The following is a 22,027-nucleotide window of genomic DNA, read 5'->3' on the forward strand; positions in this document are numbered from 1 at the left end:
ACGGCTGAACGATAAGCTCGCACGTGTGTTTTGTTGTCGCTCGGGAGCGGTCGCCACGCACCCGCTGCATTTTGTCGTGTGCCTTTGTGACGTGTCTGTGCAGGAGGAGATGTGAAGCGTCGCCCGCGCTTGGCGCATGACCATCAGGGAGATACGCGACTTGCCGAATTCAGGAATGGAGACGAAGCGGCAACGCATCCTAGGCGGCAGGAGATAAGAACGTGCAACTCACACTTCAAACGGAGGCTGACCAGGCTGGCTGCGGCGGGCGCTGGACGCGCAGAAGATGGTTGGAAGCTGCGAAGTGCCTTGTCAAAAACAAATGCCTAGGGAACAGAGCCAGAAACGATGCAGACGTGATTTCTTGCTCCGTGCACAAAGAGTCGACATGATGACGAGAGAAGTATAGAGAAACAAACGAAGGATGAGATATATTCGCTTTTTTCTCTGCATGCCGGCACGGCTCGGGTTTCTCGCTGGCGTTAATCTCTTGACACTTATTTTTCCTTTCTTTCTTTGGGTTCTGCGATGGAGGGAGCGCGGCGGCAGATTGGCGGAGTGTCGTTCTCAGTCCCCTCGTCCCCTGAAGCTCAGATGTGACTGCGAACTCTGCAGAAATTCAGTTTGTGCCGCTCTGAAAGATACGACTTCGGCCTAAGTTACTCTCGCATTTTATTTCACAGTCCTAACTCAAACCCTAAACGCTAAACAAGAGGAGCGACGGGAGCGGCCTGCGCCCTGCGTGCTGCATTGGAGCGGCGTGCGCCCCCGTATTGACATCAAATATGAGCTTCACGCGGCCTCAGCTAATAGAGTTGTCCTCTCTTCCTCAGTTAACACGCCCATAATACGTCATCTTTTCTCAGCTTACAGCGTGCACGGACTTCTTGCCTCTCGGCGCGACTGATCTTACTCCTTGCACCTGTCTCCACTCTGTCCGCTAGCTTGCACACTCTCTGGGTGTCCCCTGACTCTTTCGGTGTTGTTTCGGGTTGCATCGCAGGTTGACCTTTCGCATATCTCTACACACGAAACTGACTAAGCGCTACGGCCTGCGGGGAGTCCCCTCGGCCGGCCGACTGGCTTCAGAGGTTCTGTCGGCAGGGGATGCAAAATGGTCAAAAAATCAATCGCCGCTTCAGCGTTGCCCGCAACATCAGCCATCTCCTCGTCAAGAGCGACACGCGACCGAGCGAGCCGCGCGGCGTCTGCCCCAGACCAGGGCGGTGCTGAGGTTTCACTCCTTGCTCGTAAAGCAGGCACGCAGCGAGAGGAGGAGACACCAGGAACAAACAAGTGAGAGACAGAAAGGATTCTATTCAGAGTTCATCCAGAAACATCGCAGCAGAGCGTCGCTTTAGAAGGAGCCCCCACACTCGGCCTTACAGTTGTGATTCCAAACCACGAAATCATACCCCATCAGGAAAACCGAGCGCCAAGGAAACTAGAGAGAACGAACAAAATTCTCAAGTCTCCTTCGCCGCTCGCCACTCTTGTACCGGCGCCCTCAGCGGCGATCGCCGCTCCTTTTCTTTGAAGCAGCATTGCCGCCTGTGCGCGGAGACGCTTGTATGTCCTCTAGCCTCAGCCACGTCCTGCGCCTTCACTCTGTAGCCTCGATTTCTTCGGCAGCTGCTCAAGTTCCTGCTGCTCGACTCGACACGGCAGGTCCTCGCCCGGCTGCCGCTCGGGCTTGGCGGCGTCCGCAGGCGGTCGCCTGTCTCGGACGCCGGCCGCTAGGGCTGCGGGCGGGTCGACCCCGTCCGCGGCGCGGTCGCGCCTCTCCGGACGCTCCGGCAGAGCCCGGAAGGACTCGAGCGCCTGCTGAGCGGCTGCGCGCCTCGGGCGCGCGGGGCGAGGCGGCGGAGGCACAAATGCGACGGCCGCAACCTGGTCGCTGAACGCGTTTGCATTCTTTTCGTTGACCGAACTCCACGACACCTCTCGCGTCGCGGACGGGCTCGCAGCACTTCCGTAGACTTTCGAAGCGAGCGACCGCGTGGAAGCCGCAGCGCCGCCGCCGGGGCTCCGCAGCGAGGAGACCTCTGCGCCATCCCGTAGCGGAGGCGCGCGCGCGACACAGACAGACGCCGACGATCCAGGGCACGCAGAGTGAGCTGCCACCGAGGACGGACAGGACGCCGACCGCGAGGAAGGCGTCCCGCACGACGAGGCCGACGACGGGCTCCCTCTCGCTGCGCGCCCGGCTTCTCCTGCAGCCGCAGCTGCCCTCGGCGCCTCGGGCGACCTCCGCGGGGCCGATTGGCGCCGTCGGTCTGGCGTCACGCAGAACGCACGCTCGTCTAAGTGGCTGTTTGTGGCCTCTCTGTCTGCGGCGGCTTGCTGCAAGGTCGTCAGCGAGGCCGCGGCGCCCGGGTGCAGCATGCCTCCTCTGCTCCGCTTCCGCGCGCCTGGGGGGCTGCAGGCCTCTGCGCTAGCGTGTCTGTCTTTAGGCCCCCGAAGGGACGGAAGCGGCGCGCCACCTGCGGCGAACGCGCCTGCGCCACCGCCGAGGCTGCCGTCGGCGGAGGGGGACGGCGACGAGGGCGAGGAGGACGCCTGCGACGCGGAGGAGACGGGCGAGCTGTCACCGACGCTCGCCCCGACGGAGGCCGTCTTCGTCCTCAAGCCGCCAGCGTGCGGCGGCGACAGCGTGGAAAACGCAGCAAGTTCCGCGTGCATCTCTTTCTCCTCGTCCACGCTGAAAAGGCCGCGGGCCCCGTGACCCCCGGGATCATCTGAGTGCTGACCCGGGAAAGCGTGCGCGCGGGGATGCGTCGCGCTGTCTTCCTCGTCAGTGTTGTCGTCTTCTCTGTAAACATCCCACGCTGAAGAGATGTCTTCGTCGTCGGCCTCGGGGTCGTCGTCGCCGTCGGTGGACTCGCACGGAGACACCTCGTAGGGCTCGGGCACCGCGGAGACGCCCCCCGCCTCCGCGTGCAGCAGCCGCAGCCGCTGCAGCCGCTGCAAATCCGCTTCGTATGACGACAGGTAATCTGAACGCACGCCAGCGAGAGAGACAGCCCGGGAGTCCACAACACCTCACAGCCGAATCAAAGCACAAGAATCCGCTACCGCAAACACGCGACTTCACGGCTTTCACGACTCTCCGCTCCCTCCCCTAGGGTGAATCTATCTATCTATCAGTCAATGTATCTATGTATCTATCTATGAATCTATCTATGTATCCATCTACCTATCTATCTATCTCTATCTATCTATCTCTATCTATCCATCTCTATCTCTATCTATCTCTATCTATCTCTCTCTATCTCTATATCTATCTGTATCTATCTGTATCTATCTATATCTATCTATATCTATCTATCTATATAAATATTTAGGGTGTAGGGTATATATCTTTCGATTGGAGTTCCAGGGTGACGGCTGAGGTATGTACCAGCAGGCCGCTCTCTAGCCAGCGCCTTCGCGTGTAACCAGATTCGAAAAACACCATCCTCCCCCGATTTGGGCGGGTGTGGCGCGGCTTACCGCAGGCGTCGAGGCGAATGACGAGGGGCGGTTTTCTGCGTCTCTTGCGCGAGCTGATGCCTCCATAGGCCGCAGCCTCGTCTGCGTCCTCCTGGTCGACGGCGCCGAACGAAAACGAAAGCTCGCCGTCCTCCATGTTCACGTCCTCCGCATCTGTTTCCCCTCTCCACAGCGCCGAGGGGTTTCCGCGGCACGAGGCGGCCCCCGCGCGCAGGCCACCGATCGCGAAAATTTCGCCTGCGACTTCCCAGGCTTGCATGCCGAACTGAGGCGCAGAAAGTGACGCAAAAGGAAACAGACATGAAACCGAGCAACACACGCGAGAGAGTCTGCGGAGAAGTCTTCGAGTCGCATCCCGACAGCACGAACCGGCAAGCAATTCCTCCTGCCGAAAGGGGCACGCCAGCGTGCGATGAGGAGACCAGCGGGAATGCTAGACGCCACGATCCTCTCGAGAACGCGAAAAATTCCGAAAGACTGGAAATCGGAAGGCGACTCTCACCGTGCCGGCCGGAAGCTGCTGCGCCTGAGCGCCTGCATGCGCAGAGAGCAGGACGTGAGGGAAGGCCAACGAGCGCCGACTCAGCGTGCTGTACGTCACCAGAGACGCCAGCGAGCTGAGGACAAAAAACACAGAGACGCCAGAGCTTTGACACACGCTCATGCGGCCGGTTCGCGCGTCACGCGGATTCATTTCGCCCCGATCCTCATGAGAACGCTCTATCCGCCGCGCAGACTTCCCCCGAGTTCTGTCGCTTACTTGTCTCGATCAGCCGCACGCACGCCGCCCAGCAAGAAGAGCGTCGACTCCACGGCGACGGCCGCTGAATCCACGCATACGCCACGCAAGTCGCGATTTTGAGGAAAAAAAGACGCAACAAACAGAAAGCAGACGACACCGCGGAAACACACAGCCCGAGAGCGTGCGCAGGCAGCCAGACACCCGACCAAGCCCCCCGTGAGTAGAAAGCACATCAGTCCACCGACATATATATACATCCATATATGTGCGTATAATTTTATATATATATATATATATATATATATATATAGCACATCAAATCTACCGAGACATATATATAATTATACATCCGCATAAATGTATATATAGATCTATAAATCTATATACATGTAACTATACATATGTATGTGTATATATGGATGCAAGCGGAGTAAATCGCTGCCGAGAGCGCGGCGAGCCCTCGGGGGCGGCGCGCGAGGCGGCGAGCGACGGCCTGGGCGCGGAAAACACGAAACAAGAGAGAAGAGAAAACGAGACTCACCATGGAGAAAACGCTGGTCCAAAAAGCTCTTCACGCGAACCGGAGCAATTGTCTGATCGGAATGCAAAGAGAATAACACACCAACAGGTGCTCACGTCGTCGTTGATGCCCACTTCTTCGCGCCTTCGCCGGTTCCATTCGAACGTGCACTACATATATATATATATATATATATATCTTTGCGTCTCTCCACCTGCCAATCGATTTCTATATCTGGCTAGCTAGCAGCACGCCCCACGGTGGTGCCTCGTCCAGAGCACATTAACTTATATCAAAGCAAGTCAGACCGGTATATATATATATATATATATAGGTCTGTTGCATACGAGAATGCTCAACTACGTCCCAAACACACTGCGACGTATGTACACACAAACGAGTAATACATGTGACTACACGCATTGGTATTTTACCCAGTTCCAGTGCGTTCGGTCGTTGTTGCTCCGCAGAAGGTAAATCCGGGGGCGGGGGAGGATGCACCGCGTGAAGCCTCCAGCGACCACCTGCCAAAACAACATAGCTCTCGCTCTAAAAAGATGAAGACACGCCACCGTGTTTCTACATTGAGACGTGCCCCAGTGTACCGCAACGCTCCGCGAAGTGACGCATGAGGACGCCGCTCCCTCTTCGTCGGGTGTTGCACGCGCTCTCCTCCATTCTTCTCTCTTTCTCTTCTTCCCTCCACCTCTCTCTATCTTTATCTCCCTCTATCTCTTTCTCTCTCTATCTCCCTCTCTTTCTGATTCTCGTCATATCACCGTTCGCTGCCGCGCTTCACGAGCTGACCCCCTTCGAGTCGCTGCTCATCTTTCGTCTCCTTCCCTCCGCACAGCGCCGGTAAAACAACCTCGCAACTCCGCTGCAAAGCGCAGTCTCCGCCTACCATGCAGACCGGTTCGCGCTTGATGTACTCCTGCTCGGCGCCGTCGTCGGCGTCTCGCTTCCCGCTCCTGGGGAGGGCGAAGTCCTCTTCGCCAGGCTTGGCTGCAGAGAGCGCCAAGCACGTCGCAGAATGGAAGCACCGCGGTAGCGGCTGTAGCGCGGGCGCCGGCGACCGGAAGGCGAGCGAGGAGGAAAAATCGAGCATCACCCAAACCAGCGGACGCGGGAACGCAGCACTCAAAGAAGACGCTGCGTCCGACACCGCAGGCCCGCACGCAGACAGAAGATCAACGATCCACGTGTCTGCCAGCAGGCGACCCCTGAGAAACCAAACAAGGCAAAAGAAACAGAAACGGAGGAGAGCATGAGCGCTGGTCGGCTTGCCCCAAGCGCGCAGACCCCTGCGAGGACCCTCGGACGCCGGGGTTGACCCGTTTCCAGGACCCCGTTATCATCCTAAGAATATGTAACAGATCTTATGTATTAACAATATATTTGAATGAATTAAGTGCAAATGAATGTTTTTTTTTTTTATTTAGAAACTATATTAGCAACTAAACTATATCGATTTGCTGCTGGCACAGATGCGCTGCTGGCGACGGCGCGAAACTCACCCGCCTCCGACGCCTCCAAAGAGAATCAGGTGCGGCTCAGAGTAGACGAGCGAGTGACCAAAGCGCGGCGCAGGCAGCGGACCCGAGAACCCCGGAGCCGTCCAGCGGAGGTCTCCAGCGGATAGTGGAGGCCCAGACGCGGCGGCCGAAAGATTGAGCGAACTCGAAGTCGACGACGAAGAGGGAGAGAGAGGCGAATCCGAGGCCCGACGCGACGCGGAGGCTCCAGGCAACACACACGCCGGCGCGACGGCCGGCGACAAGAGCGCCGTAACGTCAAGCAAATACAGCTGAAAAGGCCAGGAAACAAAGCAAAAAAAGAGAAAAACAAATGAGAAATTGCGCGACCGGACGTCTCGTGTTGTCAGCAACCAGAACTGATTGAGAGATCTGCCGCCGGGCGAGCCTTTCTTTCGCGGCGCGGCAGCTCCTCCCCCCCCCACCCCCCCCCCCGCCCCCACCAGGGCGGCGTCTGCAGATGCCTCGATCCCTGACCGGCGCGCCGCTGCGCAGATGGCGTCTTCTTCCGATCGCACGCTGTCGCAGAGGCACATCGGCGAAGGCGCAGCAACGTATGCAAGCGACATGGGCGAGGTGAGGAGTTACACAGAGCTCGGTTAGCATTCTCCCCCGGGGTCTTCCAGTGGCGCGTCCTTCATCTGATTCTTCCTCTGGCTCTTAGGCACCTTCTTGAGTCTTATCCCTCCTTGGCCGCTTCTTTTTTCTTCACTCGACACTCCCTTTGTGCCTGTCCCCAACTCCGGTCTTCGTCGCCGCACTGTGCGCCATGATCATCGTTTTCTCCCTCTTCGGGTTCCGCCGTGTTTGCGCGGCCCTTCCGCTCCATCCGCCGCTGGCTTACCTGGTTGTCCGCGAGCCGCCCGTTCTGCTCGCGGCCGCCGAAGAGGGCGAGCGCCGCGGCTTCCTCGCCGACGGTGACACCGGCGCACGCGTGGAAAAATCGGCTGCTTGGGGACGGGTCCTCGGCCGTCTTTACGGCCTCCGTCTCCGCCACGCCCGAGCTCTCTACATCCGTCGGCGACGCAGGGCGTGCAGGCTCGGAGGCTCCCGCATCTGCGCGAGCTCGCCCCCGCCGCGCTTCGGCGGCCGCCGGCGATGTCGCGGAGGCCGCACGCGGCGCGAGAGGAGACAGCCGTCTCCACAGCCAGGCGTGCGGAGGCAGCCGGGAGAGGCGCAAGTGCTCTCGACGGAGGAAGCTGCCCAAGGCCGGCGCGGGCGTATGCAGTCGACCAGCTGGCAAGGGCGCCGAGCAGGCTAGAGAGGCGTACGCACAGGCAGCGTGGCGGGACTCGAGTGCGGCGGCGGTCGCTGCAGCCGCATCCGACGGCGAGAAGCCGATGAAGATGTCGGGCGAGAGAGCCAGCGACTGGGCAGCTTCTGCAGCGAAGCCACACATCCGAGCCGACACAGAGACGCAAGAAGGAGTTTGCGGGCACCTCTGCAGAAACATTTCGCTGCTGGAGGAGGATCTCCCGCTTCCTGTGACAGAGGACCGGTGCGCGCTAGAGCCGCGCGTCCGTCCGGCACAAGCGACGGGAGCCCAAAACGACAGGAGCCCAAAACGGAACCAGCTACCGCTAGAGTTTGCGGACGCCTCCGCCTGCTGTTGGCGATTCATGCAAGGGTTCCAGTTGCCTCACGCGTCTCGTGCGAGAGGCGCATGTCCCTGCGTTGTTACCCAGTAGAACGAATCCTGCGAATAAACGGGGAAGGCCGTCGCTTCTTACCTTCCATGAGCTGGAGGTAGACCTCAGGGCCTGCCCCCGCGCGCATGCGGCTGGCCGCGGCGTCCAGCACTTTGTCAGGCGGTTCTGTGCCTCCGACGAGGAAGACGCGACGGTGAACTTTCCGCGCCACGCTTCCGAGCTTCCTCTGCGCGGAACTCTGGAAATCCTCGCTCGCCCGCACCCCTGCCAGCGAGGGCGACCCCGGCGGGTCGCTGGAGAAGACGCGCTGCTTCTTCAAGAGCGGAAAAGTCGTGACTGTGTGGCCTAGCAGCCGCGGCCGGGGCGCGCTCGAGGCGAGCGCGCCGGCTGTGCATGCATCCTGCTGCTCGACGTCGCTCTCCCGTTCGAACGCGTGCGCGCTGTCAGGCGGACTTTGCGCGGCCGGTAGCAGCTCCCCGGCAGCGCCCGAGAACGCCACGTCGGGAGAAGCGGGGTTCGCGAACGCTGCGCTGCTGCTCCCTTCCCTCCCGCGTGCCGCGCGCACCGCGTGCTCTGTGGCAAGAGACGGCGACGTGAATTCGCCGAGAAACGACGCGGTCGGCTGAGGCACGAAGGGCTCTGCGGCGTGCGCAGCAGACGCGCAGGGCGGGTGCGTAGCAGCAGGAACTGGATACTGAACTGGCGCGGCTGCTGACGACGGCAGCGCCGCGGGAAGCACGTCTTTCTCCGGAGCGAACACGAAAAAGGGAGGCGGCGCACACGAAGGATGGCGCAAGGCCGATGTAGCTGAAACTGAGCCCAGCGATGCCGCCACTTGCGGAACGAGCGGGAGCAACCCGCCTGTCCCGCACACACGTGGGCCCGCCACGGCCGCCGGCGCAGGTGTACATACTCCTGCGGGTCCAGGTGCACAGACGGCTGGGGGCGCGGATGTACATACACCCGGGTCGGGTGTACATACATTCGCGGCCTGCGCGGGCAGGAACGCCATGGGCGCAGCGGGCTCGGCGCTGGCGCAGAAAGAAGAGGCAGTTGCAGCAGACGAGCAAGAGTAGAAGGAAGAGGAGGCAGGCGAGCCTGGGAAATGGGCAGGAAACTGGGGGGGCGATAAAGCAGAGACTGGGTCGAGCGCAAAGGGCAGGGCCGGCGAAGGAGGAGGAGGAACCGTCTCGGCAGGGAGAGCGGAGAGATGTGCAGTCAGAGGGAGGGCAGCCGTCGGAGGCTGCACGCCGACTGGCAAGACGCAGAGCTGTTGCGCCTCCGCGTGCGGCGGCGCGCCGGCGAGGACTGTGGAGGGCAAACAAAGTGAAGACGCGTGCAGCGGCTCAGTGGGGTCGCGCACCAGCACGCGAGGACCCGCGCATCCGACGAGCCCAACCGCGGCGAAGCCGTCAGGGCCCATCCCTCCGTCAGCGGCCTGTGCGTGTCCGCCCAGAGACGGCGGGCCGTGTGCCATGATGAATCCACGCCGCGGAATTCAAAAATAGCGACAAGAGTCACACGCGCCGCGTCTGTGTTGCTACGCGCGAAGAATCGAAGGGCAAGGCGCTGCTGCCCTCCTGCCTCCTCGTGACGTGAAAACCGATGCAATCGTTGCGCACGCATGAAGAGGCCCGGGTTCCCGAAAGGAGTCCAAAGGAAAAAAGCTGGAGACAAGCGCCCCGACACGGGTCTGGTCCTGGGTCTCTCTTCTCTCGTACGCTCCGTGACGCATTCTTCACTTTCTCTTCATTACCGGTTTCAAAAATGGGTAAGAAGGGAAGCCGCCGAGCTTCTCGGCCGGCAAAGACGCTCAGAAGAAGCAGATGAGTAGCCCAACACAGAGCAACCCCAACCGGAATGAAAAGTCACACAGAGAGGAAAAGGGAGAGAGAGGCTAGGCCGAAAGGCTGGTGTCGGTACTTCAGGACGAGAAAATCCCGGTGAAGAATAGCGAAACCAAGTGAACTCACGCATGTCTATCGAGAGGACACAGAGCGCAGCAGGAGCAGAAACTGAAATAAAAAATTTCCCATGCTTCCGTCATGCCTGCACAGTCACATCAGAAACCGTAGGCGTTTGATACGACGACGACAGAAAAGAGAAAAACGGCCTCACACACCAGTGGACTCCGGCGAGAGAGGAGGCAGAGCTAGCAAAAAATGATCCAACTAATAACAGACAGACCAACACGAGGAACGGCGCGGAAACCACACGGGGAGAACGTCGAACGCAGGGAGGGACCCAGGGCGAATTACGCAGAGACTACGAAAAAAAACTTCCGCTTTGCCCCCTCCTCGAGTTTCTCAAATTTTCTCGCAGAAGCGACTGAGGAGAAAGAGAGCAAATGCGGAAAAATATCGACGGAGAAGACTACAAAAAAAAGGGAAAACTGCATCAGCTGCCGAGCGTCGTGCTCCCCGCTTCCAAGTGCCAGTTGCAAAAGAAAAAAACAGGCAGGCTAGAACCGATTCTGCCATTTTTCGATGTCAAGCTCAACGATATCGCCGATGAGCTCCCTTTTTAAACGCGTCTGTCCCGCGGCTCTCTTCGCGTTCGGACTTAAATTTCTTTCGGTTCTCTCGCTCGATTGCGGTTTTCTCACAGATTTCCATGTGGGGGGCGTGCTGATTTTTTTGCGGGTGACTTTTCGCAGCGCGCGCATGCAGCGCGCGAGAAAATGCCAAAAACCACGGTCACCGGACACGTCCCCGAAATTCACGCGCGAGGAACGTGGAACTTTTCAAGCCAAGACAGCACACACACACAATTTCGCATCAGCCCAGATGAGCGAATTTTTCGGGTGGAGCGGTTCCTCGCGTACAATTTTCCGTTGTCAATCCCTGCCTCGCCAACTTCGAGAGGCCGCACACCTTCTTTTCGTGTGCCCCAGCCTGCGACGCTTTCTAGGCGTATAGAGCCCGTAGATTTTAATTTTTTGAGATGAGACCGAGAGAGAGCTTGCATACGGTCTTAGGCGTCCTACCGGTGTAGTTCCGGAATTCTGAGCACGCCTCTGCGGGCTGTGACCCGTGTCTGCTGTGTCAGGCTGTCTTTTCCTTCCCAGGTTTAGGGAGGCACTTGAGCCTGCCTGAAATTTCGTCTCTGTATACGTCGCTCTAGCCTTTCTGCGTCTATCTTTTCTCTCTTGTTCACCCCTGCCATGCCTCACTCGGCATGGGCTCCATCTGCTCTCGATTGCCTAAGGACTTCCTGTTCGTTGCTAGTGCGTCAACTCTCATGTCCTCAGAAGGCGCCACAGACACCGCTTTCGTGTGTCGTGAGCTGCTGCTCCCTTCTCTCTGGATATACGCTCACTGGACTTGCAGGCTCCTCTCTGGGAACCTCCTTGAAGATGCGCTCCTCTCCCGACGCCCAGATGGCAACACGAAACGACGACGCGACCGCTGTCGCTCCTTCTTCTTCTTCTTCTGCCGCGTCTACTTCCTCCTCGCCAAAGGAAGACTACGCTGCCGCCGGCGCGGCTCGCGTTGAGGCAGTAGGTCGCCCTACCCTTTGCTCGGCTTCAATTTCCTGTGCTGTTTTTGCAACTTCTGTCTCGCTGCTTCTGCCTTTTCCCTGGTGGAAGGCGATGAAAGGGACGGCTTTGTTTTCTCCTGAGTGTTCCCCTCTATTCAGAGGCAGTCGGCTCTATAAATGTAAGCCTGGGCTTGTCCTCGCTTGTCCCCCGGTGAAAGTCGGGTCTATGGAAGGCCGTCGTGCCTCTGCTCAGTTTCTGCGTTGCACTGTGTTGGCATTTTCTCGTGTCTTTTCCTGTCTCTTTGCGAAGTTGATTACCTCTGCGCCTGCGTGCGCGGCTGCCTTACAGCCCCGACTGCCGTCGTCGTGCTGTTTCAGTGGCACTCTGTTTCGACTTACATACGGCTATGCCTATATTAGTTTTTAGGTCCGCTCAGCGACCGTGTCTTCTCTCCTGTCTCTGGTTCCATACGTGGATCGACGTGGTTGGGGGTGCTGGCAGATGCACGCGTCCTCCTATCATTTTTCTGTTTTTGTCTTCAGCTAAACTCGTGCGCCCAGGAGAAGGCACTGTACGACGCGTGCTGGAACCACTGGTATCGGTATCACTTCATTCGCGGGCAGCTGCAGCAGAACTGCAATCACTTCTTCGAGGAATACCGTGCATGCGTTTTGGAGGAACTCGAAAAGAAGGGGCTGGTTGACTTGGCTGCCAAGGGCTTCGCTCTCGATCCCGCGAACGAGCGCCGCGCCGAGCCCTGAGCGCCCCTCGGGCACTGCCCTCTGTGTATGGGAAACGAAACTGACTGAGGCTTCGCGATCCAAAAGCGTCTGGAGGCGCCGACGATATCCTCTCTGGAGGCCCATGCGTTCCCTCTTCACCCACCCCGCCGCGTCGCCGCCTGCTTGCAGAGAAGGGTATCGCAGACAGAATCGCTACAGGGGCGCGTGGCTCGTGCGTTCATCAGAGACGTTTTTCAGACGGATGGACACGCAGGTCGGCGTGCCGCGCGGAGACACAAGCGGGTCGCGAGCGACAAGGCTGGAAGGCCGCAGAAAATTCTGTAGCCGAGAAGCGAGACACGCACAGCGCGCGTGAGAGATTCGTACAGGACCGCGCGCTCTGTGAAGCGGAGGACGGGTGCTGCGTTGGAAACCTTTTTTTAAGACAGAGACGAGTCTCTGTCCATGATAATCGCGTGCTGCTCCCAGTACGCCACAGACGCCCTGTAGGCCTCTCGGTCGAGGCGCACGCCGCTGCCGCCCTCCTCAATCAACGTGTTGCGCAGCATTCTGCAGACAAGAAACAAATTCTTCTCGCAAAAAGACAGAGCGCTGGAGAAGCGCCAGGCAGACAGGGCGTCAGCGAACGCCGCGGGAGCGCTGAAAACAGGGACCGCTTCACGGAAAGCAGCACATTACAACGCATGCAGCAAAAGGCGCGCGACTCGTCTCGAAGGAAGGGCTGCCTGTTGAGGAAGACGCGCTCGTCCGCACATAAAAGCCGGATCGAGATCTAGATGCTTCACGGGGGCGTTTGCACACCCATTTTATAGACAGCACATTCTTCATATAGGAACAGCCTTGTGCGGCGCACTTCCGCGTAGAGACTACACACTCGCTTCGTTGCCGCCACTCGAGCGCAGGAGATAGAAAGAAAACAGAAGAAAAAACAAACGGGAAGGCAGGCAGCAGACCTCGCGGCCTGCACCGCCCCTACACAGGTTTTCTTTTAATTTTAAAAAAAAGTTATGAGGCCTACGTGATTGGAGCCATGGGAAGTTCGTGGGGCTCGTCCTGCGCCTTGACGGAAATAATGGACCATGCTGGCGCCTCAGGATCTAAACAAAAGATACAAAAAATAAATGAAACTGCCGAAAAAAAGTGTGTGCCGGAAGAGTGATAATTTCCCTCAGAGCCGATTCATTCACCATGTGGCTCACCTATCACCGGCTCGGTGCCCTTCTCCGCGGCCTCTTCCTTCGCTAGCTGCTCGCGCGAGTAGAGGATCAGATCTGAACCGTCACACACACAAGAACGCACCACACACCCGTCTCGGCGCCGCCAGAAAGCAGGACGCAATAGCTCCTCAATGGATACACTATCGCCAGATAGAAGTACACATCGATGAATACATATATATATATATATATATATATATATATATATTTATCCGTCTAGCTATATATATATATATATATATATATATATATATATATATATATATATATATATATTTATGCGTATAAATATATATACATGTGTATATCTGCGTGTGCGTGTAACGGAGCATGGAAAGGAGGCCCGACTGCCTGGAAAGGGCGTCATGTGTAGGAGTGTTCCTGAGGCAGAGCAGGCGCCCAGCTGCTGCGCCAAGGGGCGGCCTTGATGTCTGTCTATTCGTTTTGACTTTCGCCCTCCCAGCGGGTGCAACTCGCCCCCAGATGACCGGCGATTGACACGCGAATCCCCGTGGGGCGACTGCACGTGTGTGCGCTCACCGAGGAAGTTTGCAGGTTTGAGCAGACTCTCCACGTGCCTCAGAGGAAACCAGCGCGTGAGCACTGGCAGCTCCGTAGCGCGCCTTGCTACGTAGCCTGACCTACAGACACACACAGACGGCTGCGAGGCATACTGCACACCAAGCCGCATGCTGGAACTCTGAAATTCCTGACGTACGCATATACATATATATATATATATTTATATATCCATGTACATGCTCAACGTATGTCACGCGGCTCTTCAGAGCTGGAACACGAGGAGCTCCAGATACATACATGCACAGAAACATACGTACAAAAACTGCGCACATGTAAGTACATAGACATACAGACATGTATAGAGGGACAGAGAAAGATTTCCCGGGCATGCACATGTGGCAGTGAGCTGACCCGCGTCGTCCGTCGACGTACCGGAGGAGGTGCTCGTTTTCACGCGTGATGGGGAGGGCGTCTGGCAGCGCACCGACAAAGTTCGGCACGAAGATGTGGCGGCAGAACGGCGCGTAGCCCTCCACGAACTCGAGGCCTTCCTCGCTGGCGGCCATCTCGTTGACCTGCGAACAGCCGGCAGGGGTCCTAGGCCGCATGCAGAAGCATCTCGTGCACGCGCAGTCGAGAAGCGGTCGAGACGCAGCTATGCCGCTAGCGGGATGCGTTCCACGAAGGCACCGCGCCGTTTTCTGTATCTGAATTGGTTTCGCTGATTCATGCCTCTCCGCGACTTACGCACCTTTTTGAGAAAATCCTCCTTCGAAATGCCCGTCACCCGCGTGCCTGCGTAGGTGGGGGCGTCGAACTGCCGAAAGCAGAAGGCGTCTGAGACGCACAGAGTGCATTCACGAATCACACACAACTCCCGCCCTTGCAAACAATCACATTCGCATATATAGATATACATGCATATATGGATCGGTGCTCGCGGGCACGTGTCGCCGGCGTCGAAGAGGCGACCAGCGCGTTCGCGAAACCTGTACGCAGACGCTAGAACGCACCACTCTCTGGTTGCGCTCAGATCCCAGCCGTAGATGTGAACGCGCACATGCGCCGCGTAGCTTCCCCGGCTCTTACAGGAGGAAAACAAAACGCATGCAGCCACGTCTGTGTGCAGACGGAGGAGGCGCTGGAGGGGTGTCTCTCAGCAAGGAGCGAGCGCGTTTTGCAGACATGGAGTGCCCAGCAGACAGCAGACTCACCGAGGCCGAGCGGCAGGGCGGCCTTGGGGACAGGCGATCGCGAGCCGCGGATGGTCGCTGGAGACGTCATTGTGTGAAGCGAGTTTGAGGAGGAGCAAGCGGCGCGGCCGCCCAGAGACGAAGGTGCGGAAGGCAGGCAACCCGAAGCCTGAGCGAGGGTCGCGGGAAAGGCCGAGGAAAGAGGAAGGAAGGAAGCACCCAAACCGAGTCTGGGGATCCTCGCGCGGGGTGATGTGCTGCCGGAGAGGGATTCGTAAGACACACAGGGAGGCACGCGCGTCGGAGGAGGAGGCAGAGAGAGGAGGAGCGAGGCGAACAATAACTCGAAGGCCCTTTGGTGGAAAAAAGTCGGTTTTTGAAGAGGAGGGGACCAACAAGCGATGAAGCACATGCTTCCGGCCGCCCGAGCCGAGGCTACTTTCCACAAGGAAGAGCCGCGAGGAGGCCGCTGAGGGTGTGCACCCAGTGTTGAGAAATTGAATTTTAAGGATCGGCTGAACTCACAGCCGCTTTGTTGGCAACTCTGGAGACTGTATGCAACAAGAAAGGTAGGCAACAACCGGTGTGCGCAACGCGGCGTTGGAGTCAGAGCAGGTATCTTGTTGAGAGTCAGGATCAAGAGAAGAATGACGAGGCACGCGGACTTTGGCGCCTGCAAAGCCATAGACGTCACAGTCGTTCTATTCCCGTCAAGGGTTCCTACGCATCCGTTCTGTGGCCTCCACTCTCGCTTTGTTTCTTCTTCCAGGCTGCTCGCCCTACGCGAATGCCAAGGCGTGCGACATGAAGCTCCGCGACAGGCGGTGGTAGTGCAGGTCAAGAACTGGAGAAAAGGATATTCTCGAAGGTGGCAGGCACACACGAGCGATAGTGCGCTCCGCAGCTCAGTTGAGAACGAAACAGTTTTCAAGCGTAGGATTTTTTCCGGTTTTCTCTCGTTGGCGCGGTGTGTGCATGCGCCCAGGCTGACAATGCATGCATTGCAGCGGCGTGTGTCTTGAGCTGGTTGCGTTGCCGCTGTCAAATCTGCCCCCAAAAAGCTTCTAATGCCGTTCTTCCCTTCCGTCAGTCTCGGCTATGCTGCGGAAACAGTGTAGAAAGCCGCGCGAGTTAGGCGTCTGGCTCGGCTGAGGCACTTTTGTGTCCGCTGCCGACGCCTAAGAGGCAAGACGAAACCGCTCTTCTCCGTCGGTAATAGCCGTGGTGCCCGTGAGTGAACGGAGAGGGTAACAGTCGAAGGTCTTTTTGTCGCTAAGGAGGCGTCGACGCTGTGTGCGCGTCGGTGCTGGGCTCGCGTCGGTGCTGGGCTCGCGTCGCCGCGCGCCGGCAAATGTTTCATCTAGTCCCTCAGATTCCGCCGTATACACCACCGCTTGCGGCGATCTCGAAACCGACCCCTTGAGTCGGGTTTCCCTGTTCCACGTCACATATCTCACTCTTCTGTATACAGTAGAGGCATGTAGAAGCACTTGGCCTTCCTTGATCCTCCTGTCGACTCCTGCTCGCGCCTCAGCGGAGGTCTCCTCTGTAGTCCACGGGCCTGATACGCTTTCCGACTGCCGCCGTCTTCGCAGATCTGCTTAGATTCCCCCAGAGGACGCCAGGTGATGCGTGTAGGTCTCTCGCAGCTGGTGCAATAGCGCGGATATGCTTTAGAGGCTCGCGGGGAGAAAATGCCGCTTGACGGTGTGGGCTTTGTCGCCGACGGGGATGGAGGCCCGCGCGGCGCTGACTCTCGAAAGGAGCTCGACGACGACGGCGTGCTAAGTCTCGGCGACTACTCCAGCAGCTCCAGCGGCTGCAGCAGCGGCTCGGAGGAAGTGGAGGACTTTTTCTTCTGCGACGGCGCGGCGGCGGCGTCTGCGCCCGGGTCGCCGCCGCGGTCTCCTCTCGCCCGACGGCGACGGGCGAGCGGCTCCGAGGCTCCCGGCTTCTCCGCCGCGGAGGGCGGCGAGTCTGCGGGAACGGGATGCGGCGGCTTGTCTCGCCTCGCGTCTGTGGCAGCCGCTTCGCACGCCCGGCGGCCGCGGTCGGAGCCGCGCATCTGGTGGGGCGGCGGCCTGCGCAGAGGTCTCCCCGTGGCTGAGGTCCTGGTGCGCTACCCCGAGAGGCTCTGCGGCGTGCCGCTGCCACCGCTCGAAGAGCTCAAGTCGCACTGGCGCGAGCTCGGCGCCCTCGCTTTCTGGAAGCTCTCATCCGCGAAAGACGGTGCGTGCAGCATGTGAGTCCTCGTCGCGCACTAAGGCGAGCACTCCACTGTGTCAGCGGCCATCCGTATATATATATATCTAAACCCTAAACCCTAAACCCTAAACCCTATATATATATATATATATATATATATATGTGAATGCATATAGTTGCATACACACGTGTAAATGCATATTTATGTGTGTGTACATGTGTCTATGAATCTATTTGTGTGTGGAATTCTCCGACGGCGAGAACCCGTGGCGCGCATGAGTGTTCGAGATTCTGTGTGGATGCGTGTGCACGTGCTGCTGTGAGTCGGGGAGTGTGCGCGAGGATGCAGCTTTGCGTTGCCTCGACGCTTTGTTCCCTTCTTCGCTTTTCTCGCAGGCAGCGGCGTCGCGCAGCTCCGGGACAACAACAGCCGCACCTTCTGGCAGAGCGACGGGGCTACACCCCACACGGCCACGCTGACGTTCAATCGCCTCATGCGCATCTCTCGAGTAGATCTCCTCCTCAATCTGCACGCTGATGAGTCCTATACGCCCCGCCTGGTGCAGATAAAGATCGGTGAGCTCGGCGTTCCTGCGGCATCGCCCTGCCTCTCGCGTGAACTTCACTGAGTGCATCCAGATGCGTCTGCCTAGGGCCGCGTGCGAGCCTCAGGGTCGAGGTCGCAGCCTCGGAGTCGGCGCAGGCGTCGCGAATCGTGTGCTGGTTCAGTTGCGCTGGAGGGCTTTTGTTTGCGCTAGCAGGCGACACGCCGACGAGTCTGCACGTGGCGAAGGAGGCAGAGTACGAGCCGCGGAGCCGCGAGGAAGGCGACGCTTGGTGGACGCTTCCGCTGCGTCCCAAGGATGCGCTTCGAGTGAGAAATTGCATCCGCAGCGCCTGCTTGCGGCCTTTGGAGATCTACACATAGTCATATCTAAACACATACATGTATATGTATGTATTTATCTTCTGTATGTCAGCCACGGGGTCCCATTGCCGGCGGCAGGCTTCACGGTCTGTCGCTTCACTTCCCTCTCTCTCAGACATCTGCATGTAATCTGCCTTCGAATCCGAAAAGATTCCGCCTGTATCGCGCCCCTGTCTCTCTACACGTGTACACAGGTATGTATACCTTTATATGCAAATATAAATTTATACGCATATATATACATATGCATATTCACATTTATATGTATATATACATGTATATATATATGTTTATGTGTGTATGAGTGACATGCCATGTGTCTTGTTTTGCGCAAGAACGTGCGTCTGCGTATCGGCCTAAATGCAGTTGAGGCTGCCTTGCTTTGGCGCGTCTGCAGGCGAAGTACGCAGGGCGCTTGCCGTTCGAGAGCGAGCCCAGCGAGGAGCTGCGCTGCTTCTACGACTGGCTGGAGCAAATCGATTACGTCAGCGGTTTCTGCCTTCAAATTGCGGTTCTCCACACGTTCCACGAAGGCCGAGACGTCCACATACGACAGGTACCCATGCCGTATACTGGTCGCACCAGTTTTCATCCAGACGTATACATGCATATATATATATATATATATATATATATATATATAAAAGTTGACCTATACCTTGTCCGATGTACCTGCGTGTATAGGTGGTTGTGGTCAAGGGGGCGACGAGGCAGCAGTTTTCTGTGCGTATGGCTCGCAATGACGCCTGTTCACGAAGGCGTTTCCGCGTCGCTTCTGCGGCCTCGACGGTGCTACGATTCGGCGTGTCCAGTTAAGCCCTAGCCGCCGTTGCATGCATATAAGCTCTGTATTATTACGTAGTTCCCACCATCACATGCGCGTTCGTGAAGGGTTCTGTGTGTTTGTGATGCGTCTCGACTTTGCGACCGCACGTGCGTCCTCGCGGCGCGGATTGCTTGCCCCGCGGCGCTTGGATCGCCGCGTTTGGCTTCTCAGGCGTGTTCGGTGTCTGCTTCAGATTCGCATTTACGGCCTGGATGAGGGCGACGGTGCGCGGCCGCTCCTTCTGGCTGGGGGCGGGCAGGCGGTGGTCGCGACGACGGAGGGTGACCTTTTCTCGAGTGAGGCTCTGGCGTCAGGCCTCTCGGCGTTTCCCTCGCTGACGCCGTCACAGCAGGCGTTTCCGCCGCGAAGCACGCGGTCGCTGGGCTCGCACGACCCCGAAGGGACAGGGGACCGCGACGAGGAGGAAGGCGCGATGAGCGACGGCGAGCGAACGGACGCGGGCGGGGAGGACGCGCGTCGGGAGCCGGGAGACGTCGCAGCCTACCTCATGCACATGTACCGCCGCGCCCAACTGACGCGCCAGCGAGATTCAGAGGCCGGCGGCGCAGAACCTGAGGTAGACGCGCGCGAACTACGTGGAGGTGAGGCGGGGTTGCAGCGCGTCGAGAGCGGAGTCAGCGCGCCCTTCGAGGCGGGCGTCGCGTCAGAAGTGGAGGCGGGAAAAAGAAGGGCACTGGTCCGCCTTGCCAGGCGCGTTCCTACCATTTCTTAACGTGTGGTATGTGTAAACAGGTCGTGTGTCTGTGCCGACGGGGTGTGTGGCCCGTCACCCCACCTTGAGAGTACATATATATACACACATATCTAAATGCACATATGTAAATACTTATATGAACATGTATGTATGTACATACAGGTATATATATATATATATATATATATATATATATATATATATATATATATAGGGTTTAGGGTTTAGGATATATATATATATATATATATGTTTATACATATGTGCATATCTATTCGTGCGAGCGTCTTCTACGTGTGCTGGCCGGTGCGGTGTCTGCTGTGCGTGTCGATGTTTCAGAGGCGGAGTCAGGGCTGCGGCACACGCATAGCGGCTTGCAAGCGTGAGAGACGCGCGCGATTCGGCACGGCATGCAGCAGGCGCTGCCTCCCTGCGGCGCGCCACTGTCGCGCGTGCAGCTTGTCAACAGCTACGATGACTGCAGCTTCCAAGCTAACCCCAGAAGCCACGTGATCTATATAGTAACACGGGACATCAGACCGCGAGCGGCTCGCTTCGCGTGTACGCCTAAACCTTGTCGCTGGGGGTCAGCCTTGCTGGCGACAGACTCCCCCGTCTAGGGCTGCATCGTTGATTTCTCACCCGCGCTTGCAGCGCCAGTGTCCAGCGGGGCGTGTCACTTGGGCACGCCCTTTTCTGTAGCAGTTCTTCTCCGCTGTAGCTGTAGACGTCGTCCTTCGCACTCGTTCTCGGGTTTTTCGGATCTTTCTTCTTGAGTTTGTCTCCGCACCGCGCGCCTTCGTCTCTCTCGCCCCATATTCTTTATTGCTTGTTTTGTAAACCTCAGAAGTGCGGGAGGCCCTTTGGGTGTCTGGATGTGATTCGTGAGTGCCCAGCAGCACTCTGCCTCTCGCCTCTTTGGCGCAGTCTTATCTGACGCTGACTCGCAGCAACTGCTTTCTTTCGAGTGTGCTGCAAAGCGTCCTCCCTCTGTCTAAATGCCAGCAACGCACCGGTGCAGGGGCGTGGCTGGCGAACGGCAGCGCACGAGTCATGCGACGCGGTTACAGACACTTCGAAAGGCGGCTCAGAAAATGCGGTTTCGCGACCTGCGCCTGCCGTGGTTCACTCCAGGTTACCGACTGCGGCGCCTAGCCGGGTGTGAGATGGCTGATTTCCCCTTCGTACTAAGTAGAGGAAGAATCCTAAGGTCGATCTGCGCGGCCTTGAGCGCAATCGAGCTCCCCGGATGTGCGCTGTGCGCAACCATACACCCCAGGAACCAGCCTTTTTCACTCACAGATTTATGAACCGTACAAGGCGCAGAACCCTGCTTATCGAGAAGAGAAATCCGCTGGGGCTGCAGAGAGACACTTTGTGAGCAGAGGAGCATCCAAGGGTGGAGGAAGCGTTAGTGCGTCCGAGTGCGAGGCCACTGCGGAGTGCGCCTTTGCTGACTGGACAGCTCGTAGTAGTTCAGTGAGTACTCGCGTGCTGTGCGTCGCGTCGCTCTTAGTCTTCTATCTACTCTTCAGCCCTGGAGTGGCTCTTATCTGAGCTCTGGAAGCTTTTAAAAACAGAGTACGAACAGCCGCTCCGGAGTCTTCATTCTTGCAGGCGCCGCACTGGCATCCCACCCGTACCGCTGCGCTTATTAACACAATCACCCATTCAGCGAGGACGATACAGGGCGAGCACTCCTGTCAGCGGGTCACAGGAGTGTTTATCTGCCTGTCCTGTGGGGGAACTGCAATCATAAAGGACTCGGTTGTCTGTCTGTGACAACCGGAGGCACTGTCAGTCATTTAGGAACTTTAGTGTCTTTGTTTAGTAGACTGGGTTGCCGTGTTTCGATCTCATGTGTTTTCAAAGTTTCTCGTGCGTCTGCAAGGCCTCTGCTATGGGATCGCGTAGTTGACTCCCCCGCTCGCTTCATCGACTTCCCTGGCTAGCTGCTAACCTATATATATATATATATATATATATATATAATTAAGGGTTTCCGGGTAAATGTATATACGACCTCTACAGCGGCGCCTCCTGTGTGTCTCTCGCTCCTAGACATTCAGTAGATTAGTGTGCGGCGAGTGCGCGGCGCGCGACCTCGGGGCAGACTACTGCCGGCAGTTTCCCGCGCGCAGCACGGGGACCATTTTGGCGAGAGTGTTCGGTGTCGGACATTGTTTTTGAACGTTTGAGAGGCATTGATTTTTGAAGCATGCCTACGTGCCCACCGCCGTCGCCGTCGCCATGGCCAGG

At 57.8% G+C, this 22,027-nt stretch overlaps 4 protein-coding genes across 4 annotated transcripts; 2 read left to right on the forward strand and 2 right to left on the reverse strand.

The window, feature by feature from the left end:
• Positions 1-1,584: 1,584 nt before the first annotated feature.
• BESB_065750 (uncharacterized protein) lies at positions 1,585-9,415 on the reverse strand (the record flags this gene model as incomplete). The annotated part of the gene is made up of 11 exons (XM_029364968.1): positions 1,585-2,996; positions 3,493-3,656; positions 3,687-3,757; positions 3,995-4,109; positions 4,253-4,316; positions 4,776-4,827; positions 5,189-5,303; positions 5,687-5,977; positions 6,272-6,561; positions 7,134-7,669; positions 8,020-9,415. 11 exons carry the CDS (start codon positions 9,413-9,415, stop codon positions 1,585-1,587), a joined length of 4,506 nt encoding a protein of 1,501 aa, XP_029218551.1.
• Positions 9,416-11,293: 1,878 nt separating this feature from the next.
• Positions 11,294-12,180, forward strand: BESB_065760 (uncharacterized protein; the record flags this gene model as incomplete). The annotated part of the gene is made up of 2 exons (XM_029364969.1): positions 11,294-11,437; positions 11,962-12,180. 2 exons carry the CDS (start codon positions 11,294-11,296, stop codon positions 12,178-12,180), a joined length of 363 nt encoding a protein of 120 aa, XP_029218552.1.
• A 401-nt stretch (positions 12,181-12,581) lies between these two features.
• Positions 12,582-15,185, reverse strand: BESB_065770 (DUF3228 domain-containing protein; the record flags this gene model as incomplete). The annotated part of the gene is made up of 7 exons (XM_029364970.1): positions 12,582-12,711; positions 13,181-13,259; positions 13,362-13,433; positions 13,920-14,020; positions 14,334-14,476; positions 14,653-14,738; positions 15,116-15,185. 7 exons carry the CDS (start codon positions 15,183-15,185, stop codon positions 12,582-12,584), a joined length of 681 nt encoding a protein of 226 aa, XP_029218553.1.
• Positions 15,186-16,788: 1,603 nt separating this feature from the next.
• On the forward strand, positions 16,789-19,786 carry BESB_065780 (anaphase-promoting complex subunit APC10; the record flags this gene model as incomplete). Its single annotated transcript, XM_029364971.1, has 5 exons — positions 16,789-17,323; positions 17,696-17,875; positions 18,061-18,173; positions 18,625-18,783; positions 19,247-19,786. 5 exons carry the CDS (start codon positions 16,789-16,791, stop codon positions 19,784-19,786), a joined length of 1,527 nt encoding a protein of 508 aa, XP_029218554.1.
• Between the last annotated feature and the right edge of the window lie 2,241 nt (positions 19,787-22,027).

This window comes from Besnoitia besnoiti, chromosome VI, assembly GCF_002563875.1.
Source record: "Besnoitia besnoiti strain Bb-Ger1 chromosome VI, whole genome shotgun sequence".
Lineage (NCBI taxonomy): Eukaryota > Apicomplexa > Conoidasida > Eucoccidiorida > Sarcocystidae > Besnoitia > Besnoitia besnoiti.